Raw genomic sequence first — 23,132 nt, forward strand, 5'->3', positions numbered from 1 at the left:
TAAAAACGACATTTACAATATTACTTTGACAAAAATATAGGACCCCTATCTTTAACATTGAAATAGGGAAAAATAAATTGCAACAATTTAATTTAAAAAAACATATTTTCTAATTCATAATTGGGTTCAAAAGACATAAAATGAACAAGAGTAGGACTTGCTGCAATGTCTTGAAAGCGTAGACTACTTTTCCATTGAATCCCCATCTTCTCTTGATTTGCTTTCTTCACCGTGGGGACATCCAGCTCCACCCTCAGATTTCCCAGTGTAAGGCCACTCAGGGTTCTAAACTCACTGAGCTTTAATAATAAACTCATCAAAATGTAGTAAGCCGGTCTCCACCCATGGCTTCAACATTGTTTTAACTTGTTATGCAATTTTTATGTATGGCAATTCTTACCATTGGAACTGTAACTGCATCCTCTGTAATGAATACAAAATTTATTTTTCAAAACAGGATCTAGTTATTTGTGTACTGATTACATATTGCCATAAAGGTACAGGGTAGAATGTCCCCACACCTATCCATGGGTAGAGTGCCTCTGTAAACTTATCTGGGTAGAATGTCTGCATGCCCATCCATGGGTAGAGTGCTTCAGTAAACATACCTGGGTAGAATGTCCCCACACCCATCCATGGGTAGAGTGCCCGGTAAACCTACTTGGATAGAATGTCCCCACACCCATCCATGGGTAGAGTGCCTCGGTAAACCTACATGGGTAGAATGTCCCCACACCCATCCATGGGTAGAGTGCCCTGGTAAAAATACCTGGGCAGAATGTCCCCATGACTACCATGGGGTAGAGTGCCTTGGTAAACCTACCGGGATGGAATGTCCCCACACCTACCCATGGGTACAGTGCTTTGGTAAACCTACCTTCGTGAATGTCCCCACACCTATCCTTGGGTAGAGTTCCTCAGTAAACCTACCTGGGTAGAATGTCCCCACACCTATCCATGGATCGAGTGCCTCAGTAAACATACCTGGGTAGAATGTCCCCACACCTATCCATGGGTAGAGTGCCTTGTTAAACATATCTGGGTAGAATGTTCCCACACCTATCCATCAGTAGATTCCCCTGGAAAACATACTTGGGTAGAATGTCCCCACACCGATCCATGGGAAGAGTGCCTCGGGAAACATACCTTGGTATAATGTCCTCACACTTATGGATGGGGGAATTCCTCCATACCTATCCACTGGTGGAATGCCTCAGTAAACGTGCAATTCGGGAATGCCAACATAATCATACATGGGTCAATTGCTAGGATATACCTTCTTTTTTGGAAAAATAAAATCTCCCTGGACACGCGTTGGTGTGGTTAGACCACTGCGATGGTGACTGGTGCTCTATACAAAGACTCGTAACATAATATAACCTCTGGATATGTGGTAAGCCCCTCTCTGTATAATTACATTGGGTGTCGAGCAGTGCCAGTGCAAGTCCTTCGTGTGTTCCCAGCATGATAAAGTAGGTGTTGAGGGTGGGGTGGGAGATTCCTATAGTATGTGACGTGGCAGCTAGTGACCTGATTTCCTCGTCCTCTTCTGATAGGTATTTACCATTGTTACATGGAGTATGACACACTCAACAAGCAAGGAGCCTCCATGCCATCGTTCCAGTTTACCACAGACGTCTCGGCGTACCTGAAAGTCAAAGAGACCTGGCTGGCCTTCTGTAAGTCCCCAAAATTGCTTTTATTACATGTATTAAAACTCACTACTGTTCTACAACAGGTATGCAATTTACAGCTCTCCAGATGTTTGCGACTAGGCTGTGGGGATCGCTCAAAGTTGACTCTGTAGGCTAGGGCTGATGAGAGTTGGATCGCTCATCGTTGACTCTGCTGGCTAGGGCTGATGAGATTTGGATCGCTCATCGTTGACTCTGCTGGCTAGGGCTCATGAGATTTGGATCGCTCATCGTTGACTCTGTTGGCTAGGGCTGATGAGATTTGGGTCTCTCATCGTTGACTCTGCTGGCTAGGGTTCATGAGATTTGGATCGCTCATCGTTGACTCTGCTGGCTAGGGCTGATGAGATTTGGATCTCTCAACGTTGACTCTGCTGGCTAGGGCTGATGAGATTTGGATCGCTCATTGTTGACTCTGCTGGCTTGAGCTGATGATATTTGTATCTCTCATCGTTGACTCTGCTGGCTAGGGCTGATGAGATTTGGATCGCTCATTGTTGACTCTGCTGGCTTGAGCTGATGATATTTGTATCTCTCATCGTTGACTCTGCTGGCTAGGGCTCATGAGATTTGGATTGCTCATCGTTGACTCTGCTGGCTAGGGCTCATGAGATTTGGATCGCTCATCGTTGACTCTGCTGGCTTGAGCTGATGATATTTGTATCTCTCATCGTTGACTCTGCTGGCTAGGGCTCATGAGATTTGGATCGCTCATTGTTGACTCTGCTGGCTTGAGCTGATGATATTTGTATCTCTCATCGTTGACTCTGCTGGCTAGGGCTGATGAGATTTGGATCGCTCATTGTTGACTCTGCTGGCTTGAGCTGATGATATTTGTATCTCTCATCGTTGACTCTGCTGGCTAGGGCTGATGAGATTTGGATTGCTCATCGTTGACTCTGCTGGCTAGGGCTCATGAGATTTGGATCGCTCATCGTTGACTCTGCTGGCTTGAGCTGATGATATTTGTATCTCTCATCGTTGACTCTGCTGGCTAGGGCTCATGAGATTTGGATCGCTCATCGTTGACTCTGCTGGCTTGAGCTGATGATATTTGTATCTCTCATCGTTGACTCTGCTGGCTAGGGCTGATGAGATTTGTAGTCCAAAACATCTAGAGAGCTAAAGGAACTTGAAGTCTGGAATGTAAATAGGGTAGGCTCGGTTTCCCAAAGGGACTTGAGTCTGGATTCTGTATAGGATGCATACACATAAAGGGGCACCTGGTAATAATCCCGATTTCCCAGTTTCCTGTAAATCGCCCAGTACTAACTGATTGCGATTGCTTCGGATAGACAACCAATTCTATCTGTGGCATAAATTCTATCTGTGCTGTGTAACTCTATTCACAAAATGTCTTATTTATTTTTAAAAATGTATCATATTATTTACTCTGAGTCAAACAATTATATATACACATCACAATACTTCATCACATTTAAAGCTGTAGTTTCATTACACTCTCTATGTAGTGTTTTTTCATGTTGCTCTTATTTTTAGGCAGTCTGCTGTCTACAAATGGTTACACCATTTACGTCTCACTACCATCTTGAGCTTTTTCAAAATTCGCAGCAGAGTGTGATGAAACTACATCTTTTTAAAGTTGTTGTGTACCAATATTGTGATGTGTCTATATCATTGTTTGACTCCAAGTAAATAATACGATACATTTCTAAAAATAAATTAACATTTTGGGACTAGAGTCACACAGCGCAGATATAATTTTTGCCACAGATAGAATTGGTTATCTATCCGAAGCAGTCCTGATCAGTTAGTATTGTGTGGGTTCTCTATAGGACAGGGGTCAGTTCCTGGAGACACGTAGGTTTGGATTAGGAATAGGATAGGGCGGGTTATTTAGAGAAACATGGGTCTGAAATGGTAATTGGGTAGAGTGGGTTTTTCCAGAGGAACATGAGTATGGAATAGAAAAGGGGGGTCGGCGGTCCCAGAGGAACATGGGTCTAGAATAGGAAATGGGGGGGCATCCCAGAGGAACATGGGTCTGGAATAGGAAAGGGGGGGGGCGGTTATCCCAGAGGAACATGAGTTTGGAATAGGAAAGGGGGGTGGGGGGATCCCAGAGGAATGTGGGTCTAGAATAGGAAAGGGGGGGGTCCCAGAGGAACATGGGTCTAGAATAGGAAATGGAGGGGGTCCCAGGGGAACATGGGTCTAGAATAGGAAATGAGGGGGTCTCAGAGGAACATGGGTCTAGAATACGAAAGGGGGGGTGGTTATCCCAGAGGAACATGGGTCTGGAATAGGAATAGTAAAGGGGGGGGGGTTATAGGGGAACATGGTTTTAGAATGGCAATAGGGTGTGGTGGGGTTTCCAGGTGAACATGGATTATGGGTCTGGAATGTGAATAGGAATAGGAGAGGGTGGGTTTCCAGAGGAACATGGACTGGAATAAGAATAGGGCAGGCTAGGTTTTTCCAGAGGAACACGGGTCTGGAATAGGAAAGGGGGGATCCCAGATGATCATGGGTCTGGAATAGGAATAGTAAAGGGCTGGGGCTTCCAGGTGAACATGGAATATGGGTCTGGAATGGGAATGGGAATAGGAATGGGTTGGTTTCCAAAGGAACATGGGACTGGAATTAGAATAGGCCAGGCTAGGTTTTTCCAGAGGAACATGGGTCTGGAATTGGTGTAGGACGGGTGGGTTTCCTGAGGAACATGGGGTCTGTAATGGGAATATGATGGGGTGGGTTTCTAGAGAAAGATGGGTCTTTAATGGGACTAGGCTAGGGATTAGTTCTCTGGTTGGCATAGTTACTGGACTCTGAATAAGCCAGCGATCAATTCTTCATGGGCCATGTGAAATGCTGTGGGATCCTTCTCCGGTGCCATCCTCATGCTTCTCCTTTGTGTTTTTCTGCTGGACTTAGTGATTATTTTGTGCGTGGTGGAAGCCATCCTCCTTCTGATGCTGCTCTTCCTCCGCAAAAGGATTCTCATCGCCATCGCCCTGATTAAGGAAGCCAGCAAGTAAGTGCACACTGCCCGCCAGGCCCTCATCTCCCTCTCTCTCCCACACTCCTGTGAGATGGTCCACTGGATCCAGTACATATATGCCTCCCTTTCTCTCACACCTCCGGTGGTATGTTCTGGGGATCCTTCGATGCTTCTGCCGCCCTCTCTTCCACTTTCTAAGTGGTTACGGTGCACCAGGCCCACCACCTTTCCACCTCCCTCTCTCTCACCTCTGTGCACCCTGCCTTGGCCTGATCTGCACTGTGGCGCGCCTGGAAACCTCTGAACCTTCTGTGCTGACCTCTGGGATCACCAGGAGGTCACTCCGGATCCCTGTGACTCTAGTATTCTCTGTTATAGTCTCTGCTCTTTGCCACTGGTCACTGCCAAGTCTTTATTTAGTTTCCATCTCTTATTTTGGTCCCAGCGCTGGTCTATATTTTGAGGGCGCAGGGATCCAACATGGAGCTCAAAGTCAAGTAAGTTGTGTCATGATGCCACCCCCTTGGAAGGAAGCATATCTTATGTTTCACACTCTCGTAGTCATGTGATCCACCCTAGGTCACCACTAAACCCTGACATTAATTGTTTGGCTGTGCTTACACCACTTGCGCCAATCCTTTAACTCCTCTTATGATGATGCATTCATTTATCCAAAATAAAGATTCCGTTTCAATTTGTATAAATAATATTTATTTTTGTTTAGCCCTTTTTGGGTGACACGTGTTTCGGCATTAGAACTCTGCCTTCCGGATTTGAGAAAGGCACAGTACTAATTCCGAAACACGTGTCATACAAAAATAAATGTTACTTCTACATATTGAAAGGGAATCTTTATTTTGGATAAATGAATACATCATCACAAGAGGAATTAAAGGATTGGCGCAGGTGGTGTAAGCACAGCCAAACAAACTGTGAGTGTGCCAAGGGAGTAGAGGAACTCTAAAGTCTCCGTAGATGCACACACCTGTGCGACACACAAAAGGATATATGGTCAAATCGAAACTAAACAGAGGAATATATTCAGGTCACGAAGGCACAAACAGAAGATATCGTCAAGAAGTTCCACAACTACAAACACTAATTAATTGAAGAGATACCCAATATGTTGCACTGTGTTTATTGTTCATCATTTGGGAATTCGGAGTGACTTGTCAATGCTGGATGAACCCCTGCTTTCTGTTATCTGTAGAGCTTCCATGGAGTTAGGCACATTCTACACAGGAATCTCTGCTGGACCAGGCTAAGATCTTGGGAGAGGGGCATCCGTGCCGGAAGAGCCACGCTTTGGGTCCAAGTATTATTTGATCTGGCTATTGATGTTTTGCTCTATGACCTGAACAGTGTTGCATTGCTGCCAAGCTAGGTTCATGCTATAAAATGATATAATAATGTAGGACACGCCTTGCTTCTCACAGATGCCCTCTACCCTTATGGCTCACAGATGCGCTACACCTCTAATGCTCCCGGATGCGCAGCCCCCACCGGCTGCGCGCTGGTACACTATGCCCACCCTCGTTCAGGCGCTTCCCTAACATCTAATGTGTTCTTTTCCTTCTTCCCTGCAGGGCGATTGGTTACATCATGTCCTCCCTGCTGTACCCCCTGTTCACCTTCGTGCTGCTCGTCATCTGCGTGGCCTACTGGGGGATCACTGCGCTGTATCCTTTAACCAATGAGGAGGAGGGCTGCTGGGGCAGTGAGGGCTATTTGTGGAATAGATCCCATGGAATGTAAGCTGGGAGTCTGGATACAGCAGGAGGGTTTCTCGTCTCGGGAGGATAGTTCAGCGGCAGCGTGCTTGCCTTGGAAGCAAGACAACACGGAGCAACACAGGCTCGATCCCGATGTTCCCACTTAGAAACCTCTCGCTATTAAGCGCATTATAAATAACCTATCAAAATGACAGTGGCATTTGATTGCTTTAGTCCCTCCCTGTCCTATTGGAACCCTTACATGAATTCATATATATTCTCTGGACCCGACTGGGACAGGTTACCATTTGCTAGCGGATATCTCCCAGGTGTTTTAAAATGCTAGGAGCCCTAGTAAATGTATTCTCCTATGAATCCAAACGATGCAATTCGCATTGCAAGAAACCAACGGCGCAATACTCTTATCTCTGAAATACGGAAGAAACTGCACTGGTTGCCTGTGTACAATTGAAGATACTTACCTTGGCTCATAAGTGCAGTCATGGCCCTGCACCCTTCTACCTCTTGAATAGGCTGGTTAAGTACTAACCAAGTAGTATTTTAAGATCCCCAGGTACCTGGCTGCTTGCGTGTCCCAAAGTATGCCGCGCCTTGGGCAACGGAAGATCCTTTGTCACTCTGGCTTCTACAGCATGGAACACCCTGCCGCTGAGTATTCGGCAGGAAGTCAACTCATTTCAATTTCACAAAACTTTGAATTCTTTCCGGTTTACATAAACTTCACTTTCCACGCCATTTTCTCTTCTGCATTGTCTTGTGCTGTACATTTTGTCTTCCGTCTCTGTGTGCGCCCCGATGCCTGCAGGTTTTCGGCACGGTACAAATAAATAAATAAATAAATATGAAAGTCAGATGTGCTACACAGTCTCACTTTCAGACAGCGCTCTGTGTTTTACAAACTGGTGTTGGTGGGTTTGTACCCAGGGTAACCCATATGGGCCTATCGCCCAATTGGGTGTATAATTGAACTTGCCAACACAGCCCTATATACAACACCCGTTACTGGGCATCAGTAATTGTCATGCCAGCAGCAATAGGCTTCCGTTTTAGAAAGTGCCACAGATGATGTGTTCACTAAAAATGGTAAATCCCTTTTTTGGTTGCCAAATCTTATACCGTAGTCTATACATTGGAGGGAGCATGTATGACCTCATCATGATGGCGCCCTCCAAAGAACGTGTGACTGATATGCATGGAATTAAAGTTATATGACTTTCGCATTGGCAGTTTTTTTGCAATAAAAACAAGAATCTCTTTGTAAGCAGTTTTAAAATAACATAACTGCAGCTTCCACGGGCCTGGTGGCAATTTTGATTGATACGAATAAATATGAAGTAATATCTGGTTTTAGATACGGTGGTCTATAGAAAGCTGCGGTTATGCTAGCCAAAACCATTTGGTGTCATTTTAGTATTGGCTTGGTTACTGGTGACTCATTCCACTGACAGGGCCTTAAATGTAATCAGCTGTGTGGACTGGGTTTTGCCCACAAAAATGGATCAATGGGACCAAGCCGGGAACTCCGATTTGATGGCTCAGAGAAATCCTAAAAGACTGGACATATACCCAGTGAATTAGTTGGGAACCAGCGCTTCAAAGGCAAGCCCTGCCAGCACAATGGACAGCTCCCACCCGGATGCCAATAACTCGAGTCCCATGGAAGCGGAGCAGAAAAAGAGAGGGTGGCGTTAGAGTGGCTCAGGCAGAAAATGAGCAGAAAGGAAGGATTCTACTATCTCTGTATTTCTTAGGCCACGACTCTTCGAGTATCTCGTCCCGCATTCTGCAGACAAGGCACTCTGGGTATGACATGACCAGTCAAAAAACTCTGCGCAGAGCAGCTAGGATTTGGAAAGCTGGAAGGGAATCCACGGGCTGTGTAATATTGCCTATCGTCCTACTTCCCTAAGGTGAGTCTACCCTCTTACTTGAATCGTCTTGGGACATCAGAAGAAGCCATTTGTTGGCAGTGCATTGGGGGGTACAGTCTGCCCAAAGTCCTCAGCCATTGAAGTGAAGATACTTCCAAAAAAGAAGCAAGACCTTTCTCCCAGCTACTCTCTTGGTCTCTCTCACTTGCTTACTCACGCTCTCTCTCGCACTCCCTCTCGCTCACTCTTTCTCACATTCACTCCCTCTCGTGTTCGCTCACACACTTGTTCGCTCTCACTCTCCTGGACTCGCTCGTGGTCACGGTTGCTCCCTTTGACTTTTGCATTCTTCGCGTCCTCTCACGCACTCTCACTCAAGAACGTAGTCTAAAGAACAATAATGCGACTAATGATGCCGGCAACCTATGTGCATAAAAAATGTGAATTTACTCTGTGACAGTACAGCTGGGAGGAGCTCCAGTGTGGGCTCCTGTGCATTTGCACCGGTCTGAGCCGCTATCCTGTCACTGACCCTGTATATGAGGGGTGCACCAGCTGCCCGCTCCTAACACGTATTCCACCCTCCTATGGTTAGATGAGAGGTTAATTAAAGACATAGGGCCTCATTCCAACTTTGCCGATCCGCTAACAGCGGTGCCGGTAAGCCTACCGGCACCGTTGTTACCGGACCCGCAGAGTACGACTCTGCGGGCGGGTGCCGTCCCACCCGCCAGGATCAGACCTGGCAGGCGGACCGGCACCCGCCCGCAGAGTTTCACGGAAGCACCGGCACCGTTTACAACGGTGCCGGTGCTTCTGTGGTCCCCATTCCCGTTAAGTCCTATGGGACTCAAATAGGAATGGGGATTTACAATTTACTGGCGCCTGACTTCCCGGAACGCCAGGGTTGTAATCCGCCAGTGTTACCGGCACGCCATGCCCGGTAAATCTTGCAAGTCCGGCGGGAACACGCCAGTAGCACTGGCAGGGTTACCGCCAGACTTGTAATGAGGCCCATTGCTTTTTTTCTTCCATAGTTACTTGAGGGGCAATGCTTCTCATTTGACCACGCCCTGAGGAGCTTCTCCTAAACTTAATTGGCAAATGGCCTCTTCTAATCTGCAACTTGACCGCCAGATTTAGATTTTTACCATAATGTTCATTGGGGAGTCAAGGGCATTTCCCTGGTTACAGGGTGACTGCCATCCCTACCTTCCTTTGTCCTCACATAAGTCATTGAATGTCTTCATGCCACCTGCCAGTCTGTATACCATCAGTCTATAATGATGCCCACTATGTTTCCAGGGTACCTCAACAATGCCTACACACATGAGCGAGCCCCTCTCCAGGCATCTATGTCATTATACCTTAGTCCACAAAATAGCTGTCTTCCTATCATTATGTGTTTGGATTCTCACCTCCCCACTAGAGGGGGACGGCGGAATTAGAGGAAATCCTAAATGGGACCCCCCTCAGTCAGACACTCACTTCCCTGCGCCACTCAAACAATCTCTTCCATATCGGTACCTCACACCTTCTCCTCACAGACAGCCCCTGCTGCCTTCTCCCGCCACAAGTCCTCTCAGTGATTGGCTCATTCAACTGTCAGGCATTCAGTCACTGGGATATTTCTACTCCCTTCCAGCCTCCGTGCTGGTACTGTGCTGCCACCTAGTGCCTGACCCCTGCCATCGCAGTGCAGAGCCACCGAAAGGAGGAACAGTCCGCATGACGTCACGCCAGGAACATCCACACAGAAAACTTAACCCCCTAGATCCCAGGCAGCTCTTCACCCCGCTTACTAGCCAGTTTAATAGGAAAACAAATATGCTGAGCCTAATTCATGACATAGGGGTTTAACTATGACTTTAACATTAAAGTAAATGCCTAACCCAGTTCCTGTGCTTAGTTGCTAAGGGTACGGGCAAGTTGCTGTTTCAAATTCTATTTTGTGCTATGACAACAAGAACCTGACGTCCGGCTATATCGCATCACACAGGCTGAGCTATGAGTCCAGGGGGAACCTAACAGCAGGGTGCGATATCACACCAGGCAAATGACTCCAGGACACCTAATGCCAGGCTGAGCTATGAGTCCAGGGGTAGCCTAACATCAGGGTGCGATATCACACCAGGCAAATGACTCCAGGACACCTAATGCCAGGCTGAGCTATGAGTCCAGGGCAACCTAACATCAGAGTGCGATAGCAAACCAGGCAAATGGCTCCAGGACACCTAATGCCAGGCTGAGCTATGAGTCCAGCAGGACACCTAATGCCAGGCTGAGCTATGAGTCCAGGGGGAACCTAACATCAGGGTGTGATATCACACCAGGCAAATGACTCCAGGACACCTAATGCCAGGCTGAGCTATGAGTCCAGGGCAACCTAACATCAGAGTGTGATAGCAAACCAGGCAAATGGCTCCAGGACACCTAATGCCAGGCTGAGCTATGAGTCCAGCAGGACACCTAATGCCAGACTGAGCTATGAGTCCAGGGGAACCTAACATCAGGATGCAATATCACACCAGGTAAATGGCTGCAGAACACCTAATGCCAGGCTGAGCTATGAGTCCAGGGGGAACCTAACATCAGAGTGCGATAGCAAACCAGGCAAATGGCTCCAGGACACCTAATGCCAGGCTGAGCTATGAGTCCAGCAGGACACCTAATGCCAGACTGAGCTATGAGTCCAGGGGAACCTAACATCAGGATGCAATATCACACCAGGTAAATGGCTGCAGAACACTTAATGCCAGGCTGAGCTATGAGTCCAGCAGGACACCTAATGCCAGGCTGAGCTATGGGTCCAGGGGGAACCTAACATCAGGGTGTGATATCACACCAGGCAAATGACTCCAGGACACCTAATGCCAGACTGAGCTATGAGTCAAGGGGGAACCTAACATCAGGGTGCGATATCACACCAGGCAAATGACTCCAGGACACCTAATGCCAGGCTGAGCTATGAGTCCAGGGGAACCTAACATCAGAGTGCGATAGCAAACCAGGCAAATGACTCCAGGACACCTAATGCCAGGCTGAGCTATGAGTCCAGCAGGACACCTAATGCCAGGCTGAGCTATGAGTCCAGCAGGACACCTAATGCCAGGCTGAGCTATGAGTCCAGGGGGAACCTAACATCAGGGTGGGATATCACACCAGGCAAATGACTCCAGGACACCTAATGCCAGGCTGAGCTATGAGTCCAGCAGGACACCTAATGCCAGACTGAGCTATGAGTCCAGGGGAACCTAACATCAGGATGCAATATCACACCAGGTAAATGGCTGCAGAACACTTAATGCCAGGCTGAGCTATGAGTCCAGCAGGACACCTAATGCCAGGCTGAGCTATGAGTCCAGGGGGAACCTAACATCAGGGTGTGATATCACACCAGGCAAATGACTCCAGGACACCTAATGCCAGGATGAGCTATGAGTCCAGGGGAACCTAACATCAGAGTGCGATAGCAAACCAGGCAAATGACTCCAGGACACCTAATGCCAGGCTGAGATATGAGTCCAGCAGGACACCTAATGCCAGGCTGAGCTATGAGTCCAGCAGGACACCTAATGCCAGGCTGAGCTATGAGTCCAGCAGGACACCTAATGCCAGGCTGAGCTATGAGTCCAGGGGTAACCTAACATCAGGGTGCGATATCACACCAGGCAAAAGACTCCAGGACACCTAATGCCAGACTGAGCTAGGAGTCCAGGGGAACCTAACATCAGGATGCAATATCACACCAGGTAAATGGCTGCAGAACACTTAATGCCAGGTTGAGCTACTAGTCCAGGGGAACCTAACATCTGGGTGCAATATCACACCAGGCAAATGACTCCAGGACACCTAATGCCAGACTGAGCTATGAGTCCAGCAGGACACCTAATGCCAGGCTGAGCTATGAGTCCAGCAGGACACCTAATGCCAGGCTGAGCTATGAGTCCAGGGGTAACCTAACATCAGGGTGCGATATCACACCAGGCAAAAGACTCCAGGACACCTAATGCCAGACTGAGCTAGGAGTCCAGGGGAACCTAACATCAGGGTGCAATATCACACCAGGTAAATGGCTGCAGAACACTTAATGCCAGGTTGAGGTAGGAGTCCAGGGGAACCTAACATCTGGGTGCAATATCACACCAGGCAAATGCCTCCAGGACACCTAATGCCAGGCTGAGCTATGAGTCCAGGGGGAACCTAACATCAGGGTGCGATATCACACCAGGCAAATGACTCCAGGACACCTAATGCCAGGCTGAGCTATGAGTCCAGGGGAACCTAACATCAGGATGCAATATCACACCAGGTAAATGGCTGCAGAACACTTAATGCCAGGCTGAGGTAGGAGTCCAGGGGAAGCTAACATCTGGGTGCAATATCACACCAGGCAAATGACTCCAGGACACCTAATGCCAGGCTGAGCTATGAGTCCAGGGGGAACCTAACATCAAAGTGAGATATCACACCAGGCAAATGACTCCAGGACACCTAATGCCAGGCTGAGCTATGAGTCCAGGGCAACCTAACATCAGAGTGCGATAGCAAACCAGGCAAATGGCTCCAGGACACCTAATGCCAGGCTGAGCTATGAGTCCAGCAGGACACCTAATGCCAGACTGAGCTAGGAGTCCAGGGGAACCTAACATCAGAGTGAGATATCACACCAGGCAAATGACTCCAGGACACCTAATGCAAGGCTGAGCTATGAGTCCAGGGCAACCTAACATCAGAGTGCGATAGCAAACCAGGCAAATGGCTCCAGGACACCTAATGCCAGGCTGAGCTATGAGTCCAGCAGGACACCTAATGCCAGACTGAGCTATGAGTCCAGGGGAACCTAACATCAGGATGCAATATCACACCAGGTAAATGGCTGCAGAACACTTAATGCCAGGCTGAGCTATGAGTCCAGCAGGACACCTAATGCCAGGCTGAGCTATGAGTCCAGGGGGAACCTAACATCAGGGTGCGATATCACACCAGGCAAATGACTCCAGGACACCTAATGCCAGGCTGAGCTATGAGTCCAGGGGAACCTAACATCAGAGTGCGATAGCAAACCAGGCAAATGACTCCAGGACACCTAATGCCAGGCTGAGCTATGAGTCCAGCAGGACACCTAATGCCAGGCTGAGCTATGAGTCCAGCAGGATACCTAATGCCAGGCTGAGCTATGAGTCCAGGGGTAACCTAACATCAGGGTGCGATATCACACCAGGCAAAAGACTCCAGGACACCTAATGCCAGGCTGAGCTATGAGTCCAGGGCAACCTAACATCAGAGTGCGATAGCAAACCAGGCAAATGGCTCCAGGACACCTAATGCCAGGCTGAGCTATGAGTCCAGCAGGACACCTAATGCCAGACTGAGCTAGGAGTCCAGGGGAACCTAACATCAGAGTGAGATATCACACCAGGCAAATGACTCCAGGACACCTAATGCCAGGCTGAGCTATGAGTCCAGGGCAACCTAACATCAGAGTGCGATAGCAAACCAGGCAAATGGCTCCAGGACACCTAATGCCAGGCTGAGCTATGAGTCCAGCAGGACACCTAATGCCAGACTGAGCTATGAGTCCAGGGGAACCTAACATCAGGATGCAATATCACACCAGGTAAATGGCTGCAGAACACTTAATGCCAGGCTGAGCTATGAGTCCAGCAGGACACCTAATGCCAGGCTGAGCTATGAGTCCAGGGGGAACCTAACATCAGAGTGAGATATCACACCAGGCAAATGACTCCAGGACACCTAATGCCAGGCTGAGCTATGAGTCCAGGGGGAACCTAACATCAGAGTGAGATATCACACCAGGCAAATGACTCCAGGACACCTAATGCCAGACTGAGCTAGGAGTCCAGGGGAACCTAACATCAGGATGCAATATCACACCAGGTAAATGGCTGCAGAACACTTAATGCCAGGCTGAGCTAGGAGTCCAGGGGAACCTAACATCTGGGTGCAATATCACACCAGGCAAATGACTCCAGGACACTTAATGCCAGGCTGAGCTATGAGTCCAGGGGGAACCTAACATCAGGGTGCGATATCACACCAGGCAAATTACTCCAGGACACCTAATGCCAGGCTGAGCTATGAGTCCAGGGGGAACCTAACATCAGAGTGAGATATCACACTAGGCAAATGACTCCAGGACACCTAATGCCAGGCTGAGCTATGAGTCCAGGGCAACCTAACATCAGAGTGAGATATCACACTAGGCAAATCACTCCAGGACACCTAATGCCAGGCTGAGCTATGAGTCCAGCAGGACACCTAATGCCAGGCTGAGCTATGAGTCCAGCAGGACACCTAATGCCAGGCTGAGCTATGAGTCCAGGGGAACCTAACATCAGGATGCAATATCACACCAGGTAAATGGCTGCAGAACACTTAATGCCAGGCTGAGCTAGGAGTCCAGGGGAACCTAACATCTGGGTGCGATATCACACCAGGCAAATGACTCCAGGACACCTAATGCCAGGCTGAGCTAGGAGTCCAGGGGAACCTAACATCAGGATGCAATATCACACCAGGTAAATGGCTGCAGAACACTTAATGCCAGGCTGAGCTATGAGTCCAGGGGGAACCTAACATCAGGGTGCGATATCACACCAGGCAAATTACTCCAGGACACCTAATGCCAGGCTGAGCTATGAGTCCAGGGGGAACCTAACATCAAAGTGAGATATAACACTAGGACACTGTTAGGCTGTGATATCCCTGCATTAACCGGAAAATAGATTTATTAATTTGGGTTACAGCAGTGGACCCCTCTCCCCCTTGAGTCAAACTATTGTTGCTAGCCCTCCCCCCCAGATGCCATATCTGCTATTTCATCTTTTATAAGCAGTCAATGTATTCCCTTTTTGAAGAGCCTTACCCCACCCCATCACTCCCGCCTTCGGGCATCCTTCTGGCCCCGCTAGGCGGGCCAGCCCTACAGTTTGAAGGCCACTGAGTTCGAGCCACCTAGAAGTGCTTGTCTCTCAGACGTGCAATGTCAAGGTGAAAGCCCAAACCTCCGGAACGTTGGCTCTGGTGATGGTCTAATTTGCCAATAGTTTCTTCCGTCTGTAGTTTTTAGAAAAGCAACCGGGGCTTGCTCTCCAGTTGGTGGGCTCCCAGAGTGTGGTGGAAAGCGGGAATTGTTTTTCCAGTTTGGTTGGAATTTGGGGGGGTAGTGCATTAGCTCTCCTGCCTGGAAACTTAGAAACAAGCTTTCTGCCAGAATTAAAGGTTCCTGAAAATTGTACATTTCTATTCACAAGAAGGAGCGATGTTGAGATGGACTGTGTCCTTTGTCCAAATGGCCATCTTTATACAACCATTCACCACAAACCACTTCAAGGAAATGTTTTCGTTGGGCTCTTTTCACTTCAAGCCATGCCACTGAATGATTATTTTTTTGTGGTAATTATTCTTTTCACTATTCTTTCATTCAAAATGGGGGAATCGACCCAGTTGCGCTGCTCTTTTCCCCCGCTCGCCCCCCCCTTTACTTCACTGTTTTACATTCTTTGCATTGTTCAGTTTTCTCTTTTTATCCCCTATTGGAGCCTAATTTATACTATTGCAATATTTACTTTTTCTTTTCCTTACATTTGTTGAGTTGCACGTATAATTCAGTGTGTGCATTCAATGAGCTTCAAATCGATTTATTTGAAACTAAAGAATGCCCAATGGTCAGGGTTCGGGGGTCCCGTGGTCCAAATTCTGATCTAATTCTTCTCCACAGTGCTGTGGCAATGATTATCTGCACCATGCCATCCCGTGGGCCTGGCAACCGCTCCGGTGGGGGAACGGAGCTGTGTCTGACTCTGACAATGGCCCATAGAGAGGAGTGTAAGACGGCTGACTTCTTGAAACCACACAAATGCCCACAAGCCCCCAGATTCTGCAGACAGGAAATCTTAAATTGAACTAGGGGTGGGTGGGGGCATATGTTCTTGGACTCTCTTGGCACACTGCCCTAAACCTGGTCTCCTGGGAGGAATCGGGCCCTACCACAAAATATATTTTAAAGTTACCTACTAGCATAACCTGTACTCCACCCTCTGGGGTAATCACATCCCTCGGGAAAGGGCTGAGTTAAGATTAACCGTATCAGTGCACATGCGCAAAACATTAGAGGAAGAGTTTGGAAACCTCTGTTATGTTCTGCTTTTCCTTCTGCCAACAAATCTAGTCATGTACCTGGTTTCTCAGAGTCTTACAAAGAAGCTTCAATTGTACACATGCACAGGTGGCCATTTTATAAAGACTGGCAATTGCATGGAGGGCACTGCCAACGTTTGCTCTTATGTGCTGTTTCCCCACACCTCTGCTCCATTCAATTTTCCACATTTGCAAAATTTACTGAAATCCAAAGGGAACAAAACAGTTGAATTTTCCTTTAAGCCTTGCTTTTATGCACTGTTTTGCAAAATGTGTACATGCAGCCTACCGTTTACGCTTGGTAGTCAGCATTTATAATGGATTCCTATGGAATCCTCTTCTTTTAGCAGGTGCAAAAACAGACAGATTCCATAGGAACCCATTGGTTTTTGGCAGCATGAAAATCCAATGCTGGCAATAAAACCAGGTGGTTTAGCAGTCGTAGTGGGAAGGGGAGGGGGAAACCTATATACCCTTCAGTCTCCAATTCTACCTGAAAAAGCAAGACAAAATGACCCAGAGTGTTAAAAAACCAACAACATTTAACTGCTCCTTCTTACACTTATTTCCCCTGCCTGCTGGGCTTATAAAATGGCCCCAAAGAGTTCTCCAAATCATAATGAACCTGCCATGTGCACTCAGATAAAAAGTCAAAAGGGCAAAGTGTATTTATCACTCTCAACCTGCGCCAGCAAGATATTCCAGAAAAAAATATATCACACAAGTAATTGCGATTTGTCAAAATGTATTTGCAATGTGTCAGTCGACACATGTTTCGACCTGCTATGGTCTTCTTCAGGGCTTTCAATTTCAATACTCCAATCATATCTTGAAAAATAAAGCAAGCCAATATGCCAGGTCCTGTAAGACCGAGACTCAGTATGTTGCTGGAAACAAGTAGTTGGCAAATGCCACATCACCAATATGACGGCCTGTTCAGGTCCGTGACACAAGTGTGTGAATCTGCAGTGTTAGCTAAAAAGTCCCCTTGTTCAAGGGAGAACACTGATTGGTGCAGTAGTACAGAAAACATACAAGGACAATGTATTGTTGAATGTTAACATATACAGTTTTGTTGTAAAAAATGATTTTATTTATTGTGTATTTTTAATGCTCCTGTACAGCAAATGGTGTTTCAAGGCGCAAGATCACTTAAGCAAGATTTGATCATAAACTACAAATTAAACGGTTATGGTATTAACATTCCTAATTCCACCAGCTATTTTTATTAAGGCATAGTATAAGATAACATGTCTTGCATCGGTTGTTTCAATGTGTTTCTTTAAAAGTGGTTTACTACAGCATACTGGCTCCCTTTGCTTATATATTAAATAGAAACGTTTCACCTTTCTTCAAGCCTTCGTCTCAAGTACACTGAATAATCCGTACTTGCTAAAAAAAAAGAAACACTTTTTTTTTAAATGTATTATTTTTTATTTATTTAATGTGTTATAGTTCATTGAACTTTTCACATACATTTTTGTTTTATTTACCGTCTTTTAAGCATACATAATAATTTATATCGTTTCATCTAATTTCAATGAGATACAATTAAAAAGGAAGAACAATTCAATCATTCACCTTTTTCTAAAACCTTCTTACATTTACAATTTCATTCCCTTTCTTATTATTTCTTTTTCAAAGGCCAGCCATACCTGTTTCAGTGCTATTGCTCTTCCCAACCTCTTTCCACTCGAGCCATTAAGCCAAAACCACTCTCCCGTAAGTTCATGAAAACCCTGTGTTATGTGTCTATAGAACCTACACTAATGTCTCCTCACAGTTAGACATCACATAAGTACATGTCTGAGAGTCTCTGTTGTCTCTGTATTCCCACATAGCCTACAATGTGATTTTCCACCATTTACCTTTGACCTCAAGAACAGGTAGCTTATTTAGTCTTATCTGCATGAAGAACCTACAGAATTCAGGGTCCAGAAAGAGATATATATATTTCTGGGGGTGCATATATGTTAAAGAAAACGTTTGCATAATATCCCAATGATTTTAAGCTACCCACATGAACAGGTTTTTTGGCACAACCCATTTTATAGCATGTTTTTTTAATTCCACTCTTAAGGCTCCCCTGCCATCACCCCAGACCGGCGTCCAGTTAATTTCTTTAAAGTATGATTCACTGATTTCTCTGTATCTTATTAGGCTTTTATAGTCTCCTTCCTGTATCCCCTTTTTATTGTTTGCAGCATTGTTCCCATTTCAGCATCCATTATTTTTAAATACATCCCCCCTCTTTTTATTTTTATTAGGCTACTCAAAGATGTAATGCCTAATTCGACACAAATAGCTTGTTTGGGGTGGCTGTAGATAGGCCCAGCAGTCTTCGCCATATTAGCCCCTCTAATCCGTCTGCCCATTTATCTAGAATAAAAAAGGAACATTCCATGGCATATGTAACTGCTGCAACCAATTGTTGTCAATACAACGTCACTAAACCAATCAGGTTATATCCTAGATTGGAAGTAACAGAGTCCTTCAACATGGTCCACACGGTTCTTCCCTTGTTTCTATGATATGTTGTCCCATTCGCCTCATTTCTTTTAGTGCCTATTTCATATCCTTGATGTTTCTCTTCATCTACCCTTTCTATTCATTCCTCCCTAGCCACCATTCCTATTAAAATCTCTTTTAAATTCCCAAAACTCATCATCTAAGTTTTTGATATATTTATACATACATATTTTCTTTCCCATAGTTCATCATTTTTTTGGCACTTTTCTTAAGGACTCTACCTGTGGTGTCAGATATAGCCATGCCATCTGCATATGCGAGATATGTTGTCCTCTCTTTGCCCAGTTTTGGCGCACATGTGTCATTTCCAATAATGTGGATATCCAAATCCGCATTGAATACATTATACAATATGGGGGTTAGTAGGCAGCCCTGTCTCAGTCCTCTTCCAATTTCTATGGGGGAGGACATATCCCCACCTCCCCCTAGCCTGACCTGCGCGCTCGTGTCCTGGTAGAGTAACTGACATGCGTACAGTAGATGAACCGGTATCCCCATGCTTCTCAATGTATCCCACAGTTCCCCTCTATTGATGGTATCGAATGCACTTGCGAAATCTATAAACAAGATGTGTAATGGGGGGCTTCTTTAAGAGTGGACTGTTGTATAAAAGTGTTCACTGTCAGGATACTATGACCACATGAGAGGCCCTTCCGGAACCCTATCTGAAATTGACTTCATATTTTCTTCTTCGTCACCCATTCTTCCATTTCACATAGTATGCATCCCGCAAAAATGTTCCCTGATCCGTCATAGTCAAGATAATAGACAGTAGTTTTCTCGGGGGCATCCCGGTTTCCATGGGAATGAGATAAGAAAGGGTCCATGATCTAGGCAGTTGTCTTGCCTTTATTACTTTGTCATATCGTTGCTTTAGTATCTCAGCCCATTTTTCTGGGTTTCCCAACATGACCATGTTACAAACCCTGTCAGGTCCCGGGGCTCTCCATTTTTTTCATCGTCTTAGCAATCAGTAAGAAGTCTTCATGTGGAATATGTATGTTCCACTCTCGTTTTTGTGTGACCCCCAATTCATGTTCTGCTTTGAATGTATCTCTCACATCATTTTCCCACTCCTTACCAGATATTCTATTCAGCAGAGCATCATTTGAGTGTATTCCGCTCTTGTTAAAAACCTTCCACAGTTGTTTTACACCATTTCTTTTCATGGCAGCACATATTCTTTGCCATGCTCTCACTTTTAAGGACCTTAGAAATCTTCTGACCCAATCTCTAAATGTATTCTTTTCGTTCCTCATTGATATCCCTTTTTCATGTTCATTCATCTGACTCTTACCGATCTTCCTAATCACCTGCCCGAGATATCTTTTTTTCCTTTGGATCTCATTTTCTTATGGGGGTATATGTTTTCTCTTGTCATTTACGCAAAATGTCTTCGTTCTAACCAGGAATGTGTTGGTGGTATCACTTATCCATTTCGTAATGTTCTCTAGTGAATCGCAGGCATCATGTTCGATATCTAGCGGTGTAACACATCTTGTTACGGCTTCTACATTCTTCGTAGACCAACCTACTCTTGTCTTGCCATTGTTAACTACTATTTCTCCCATGATACCCCTTTTAGTATCCCCCTTCCTAATTGTTTTTAGCTTAGTTATGAGCATCCCATGATCGCTATAGTCTGAACATTTTCCTTTGATTTCAGCCACCTCAGAAATCAGGGTTTCTGATACACATATATAGTCCAATGTGGACGCTTTGCCCTCCCCTCTCCCTGAATATAATGGCAGTGCACCATCTTTTGTATTCTCGTTGCAAAATTTCAATTTTAGCATATCAATAAAAACAATCCATTTTAATGTACCGCATTTCCTGGTGCCATCATCTTTCTCTCCTTTCTTTTTCCCAAACACCCCTTTATCAGTTATGATATATTCCAGGCATTTGGCATTGAGATCTCCCGCCAATAGTATCTCAGTATTTTCTTTCATTACATCCTTATGGGAGATTGTCGCCAATGTAGTATCTTGTATTTCCTCTGTTAGTCGTTTGCTCGGGGAATCGTATATATTTATGATCAATAGGCTCTGCTTATCTGAGATCTCTATCTTTACCATGAGAACATACAGACATTGGCCTTCTACTTTGATCTCTTTTGTTTCCAGTTCATTGGATACCAAAATAAGTAAACCTCCATTTAGCTGTCCCCTCTTTTGCTGTATGAATGTGCCTACATGCCTGGAATTTGTATTTAGCTGTCCCCCCCTTTGCTGTGTGATTGTGCCTGCATGCCTGGAATAACCTTAACTAGCTGTCCCTTTGCACGGCAGGTATGGCACGCTGTACCCCCCCTCACCCACTTGTGCCCCTCCCTGGCTTTTCCCTCCTCCCTCTTCACTGCCTACCCTTTCCTCCTTCCACCCCCCCCCCTCACCCACACTTTTGGCTCTGTCTGTCCTGGTACCTGAGCAACACTGCCATCACTCTGTGATTTCCCCTTCCATGTCATTCCACAGTTGCATTGCCTGCTCTGCTTCATCAAACCTGCCCCGTCCAAAGTCTCAGTCTGATGGCCACGTTATGGAGGTACCATCACTGCTATGTTGCTAATACTTGGATTGACTTTTTTGAATCACGCTGGCTCACCCATCTTAATCTCGACATTCACATGCAGGACTTTTGAATCATTCAGTATCATGGTGGCCTTGAATCATATTTGCCCATCAACAACTCTGGATCATGGTATACACATGCTGGACTCTTGCATCACAATGTGTTCATTACTGACTTTTGTATCTTGGCGGTGCTTACTCCATCTGTTTGTTTGCTCCTTAACACAAATTTCGTCGGCTGTGCTCTTCTCACCTTACTCACTGTTTCTCAGTCTTCTCTTCCTCAACCTGCGTGCACCTTTCTCTCCTCTCCACCCTCCCCTCACCATAACTAATGTACGTGCTCTATCAGAAATGTCGTCTGGTCTAGCATGATAGTCACTGTTCGTTCCTCTCCTTCCTCCCCCAAACGCCTCCCTCCCCTACCCTCCCCTCTCCTCTCCTCTCCTCCCCTCCCCTCCCTTCCCTTACCCATAGTCTATGCCCTTGCACTATCAGAAATGTCGTCAGGCCTAGTATGATAGTCACTGTTTGTTCCTTTCCTTCCTCCCCCATTCCCTCCCTCCCCTCTCCTCCCTTCCCTTACCCATAGGCTATGCCCTTGCACTATCAGAAATGTCGTCAGGCCTAGTACGATAGTCACTGTTTGTTCCTCTCCTTCCTCCCCCAAACCCCTCCCTCCTCTCCCTTCCTCTCCCTCCCCTACCCTCCCCTCTCCTCTCCTCTCCTCCCCTCTCCTCCCTTCCCTTACCCATAGGCTATGCCCTTGCACTATCAGAAATGTCGTCAGGCCTAGTACGATAGTCACTTTTTGTTCCTCTCCTTCCTCCCCCAAACCCCTCACTCCCCTCCCCTCCCTCCCTGCCCTACCGTTCCCTCCCCTCCCCTCCCCTCCCCTCCCTTCCCTTCCCTTACCCATAGTCTATGCCCTTGCACTATCAGAAATGTCGTCAGGCCTAGTACGATAGTAAAGTACCCATTCTTGTTGTCTCAAGGCCTTGTAAGAATGTTATTGTATTTTTTCCCTTGCTCCCTCCCCTGCCTTGAAGCGCTTTGAAACACATGTGTATAAGCGCTATATAAAGATACTATCATATCATGATATCCATATGGGCGGCCCCGTTCCCCCCTATGTGCCATCTTCTGGAAATGTTGCTATCCATCATACATAATCTCAAACATTAGCCACGTTTCCTGTATCAAGATAATCTCTGCGGTTTGTAACATGAGAAAATGGCCATTTTTAGATAACAAATGTTTATGGCCCCTAGAATTCCAGGAGCAGATGTCCATGGTGTCGCCATTAGGTATTATTCACCGGCTTTAGGAGGAAAGCTAACCATTGCCAATGGGATTTCGCCCCTTGGTCTTCTCCACCTCTTGTTATCAGAGTCTCTTTATGTTTTTGTTTCAGTGCCGGTTTGTTGTTATCCACTTCATTAGCTTTCAAAGTCTTTTCTTGCTTTGCTGATCCAAATCATATCCCCATTGAAGAGTGAAGCCGCATGCAATCTGATTCATTGTGCCACCTCCAGATATGTGCAATGAATCTTGCATACTATGTCCAGACAGTCCAGGGGTTCTATAAAATCAAAGTCCCTACTCTT

At 46.3% G+C, this 23,132-nt stretch overlaps 1 protein-coding gene across 1 annotated transcript in view; it reads left to right on the forward strand.

The window, feature by feature from the left end:
• SLC44A4 (solute carrier family 44 member 4) overlaps positions 1-23,132 on the forward strand; it is a 322,971-nt gene that overhangs the window by 239,865 nt on the left and 59,974 nt on the right. The window contains exons 11-13 of the mRNA XM_069635013.1: positions 1,557-1,679; positions 4,590-4,689; positions 6,243-6,335. Of these exons, the coding sequence (XP_069491114.1) occupies positions 1,557-1,679; positions 4,590-4,689; positions 6,243-6,335 (316 nt within the window). The remainder of the gene's footprint in view (positions 1-1,556; positions 1,680-4,589; positions 4,690-6,242; positions 6,336-23,132) is intronic.

The sequence above is a fragment of the Ambystoma mexicanum genome, chromosome 13 (genome assembly GCF_040938575.1).
Source record: "Ambystoma mexicanum isolate Mex_15411 chromosome 13, UKY_AmexF1_1, whole genome shotgun sequence".
NCBI classification, from domain to species: Eukaryota; Metazoa; Chordata; class Amphibia; order Caudata; family Ambystomatidae; genus Ambystoma; species Ambystoma mexicanum.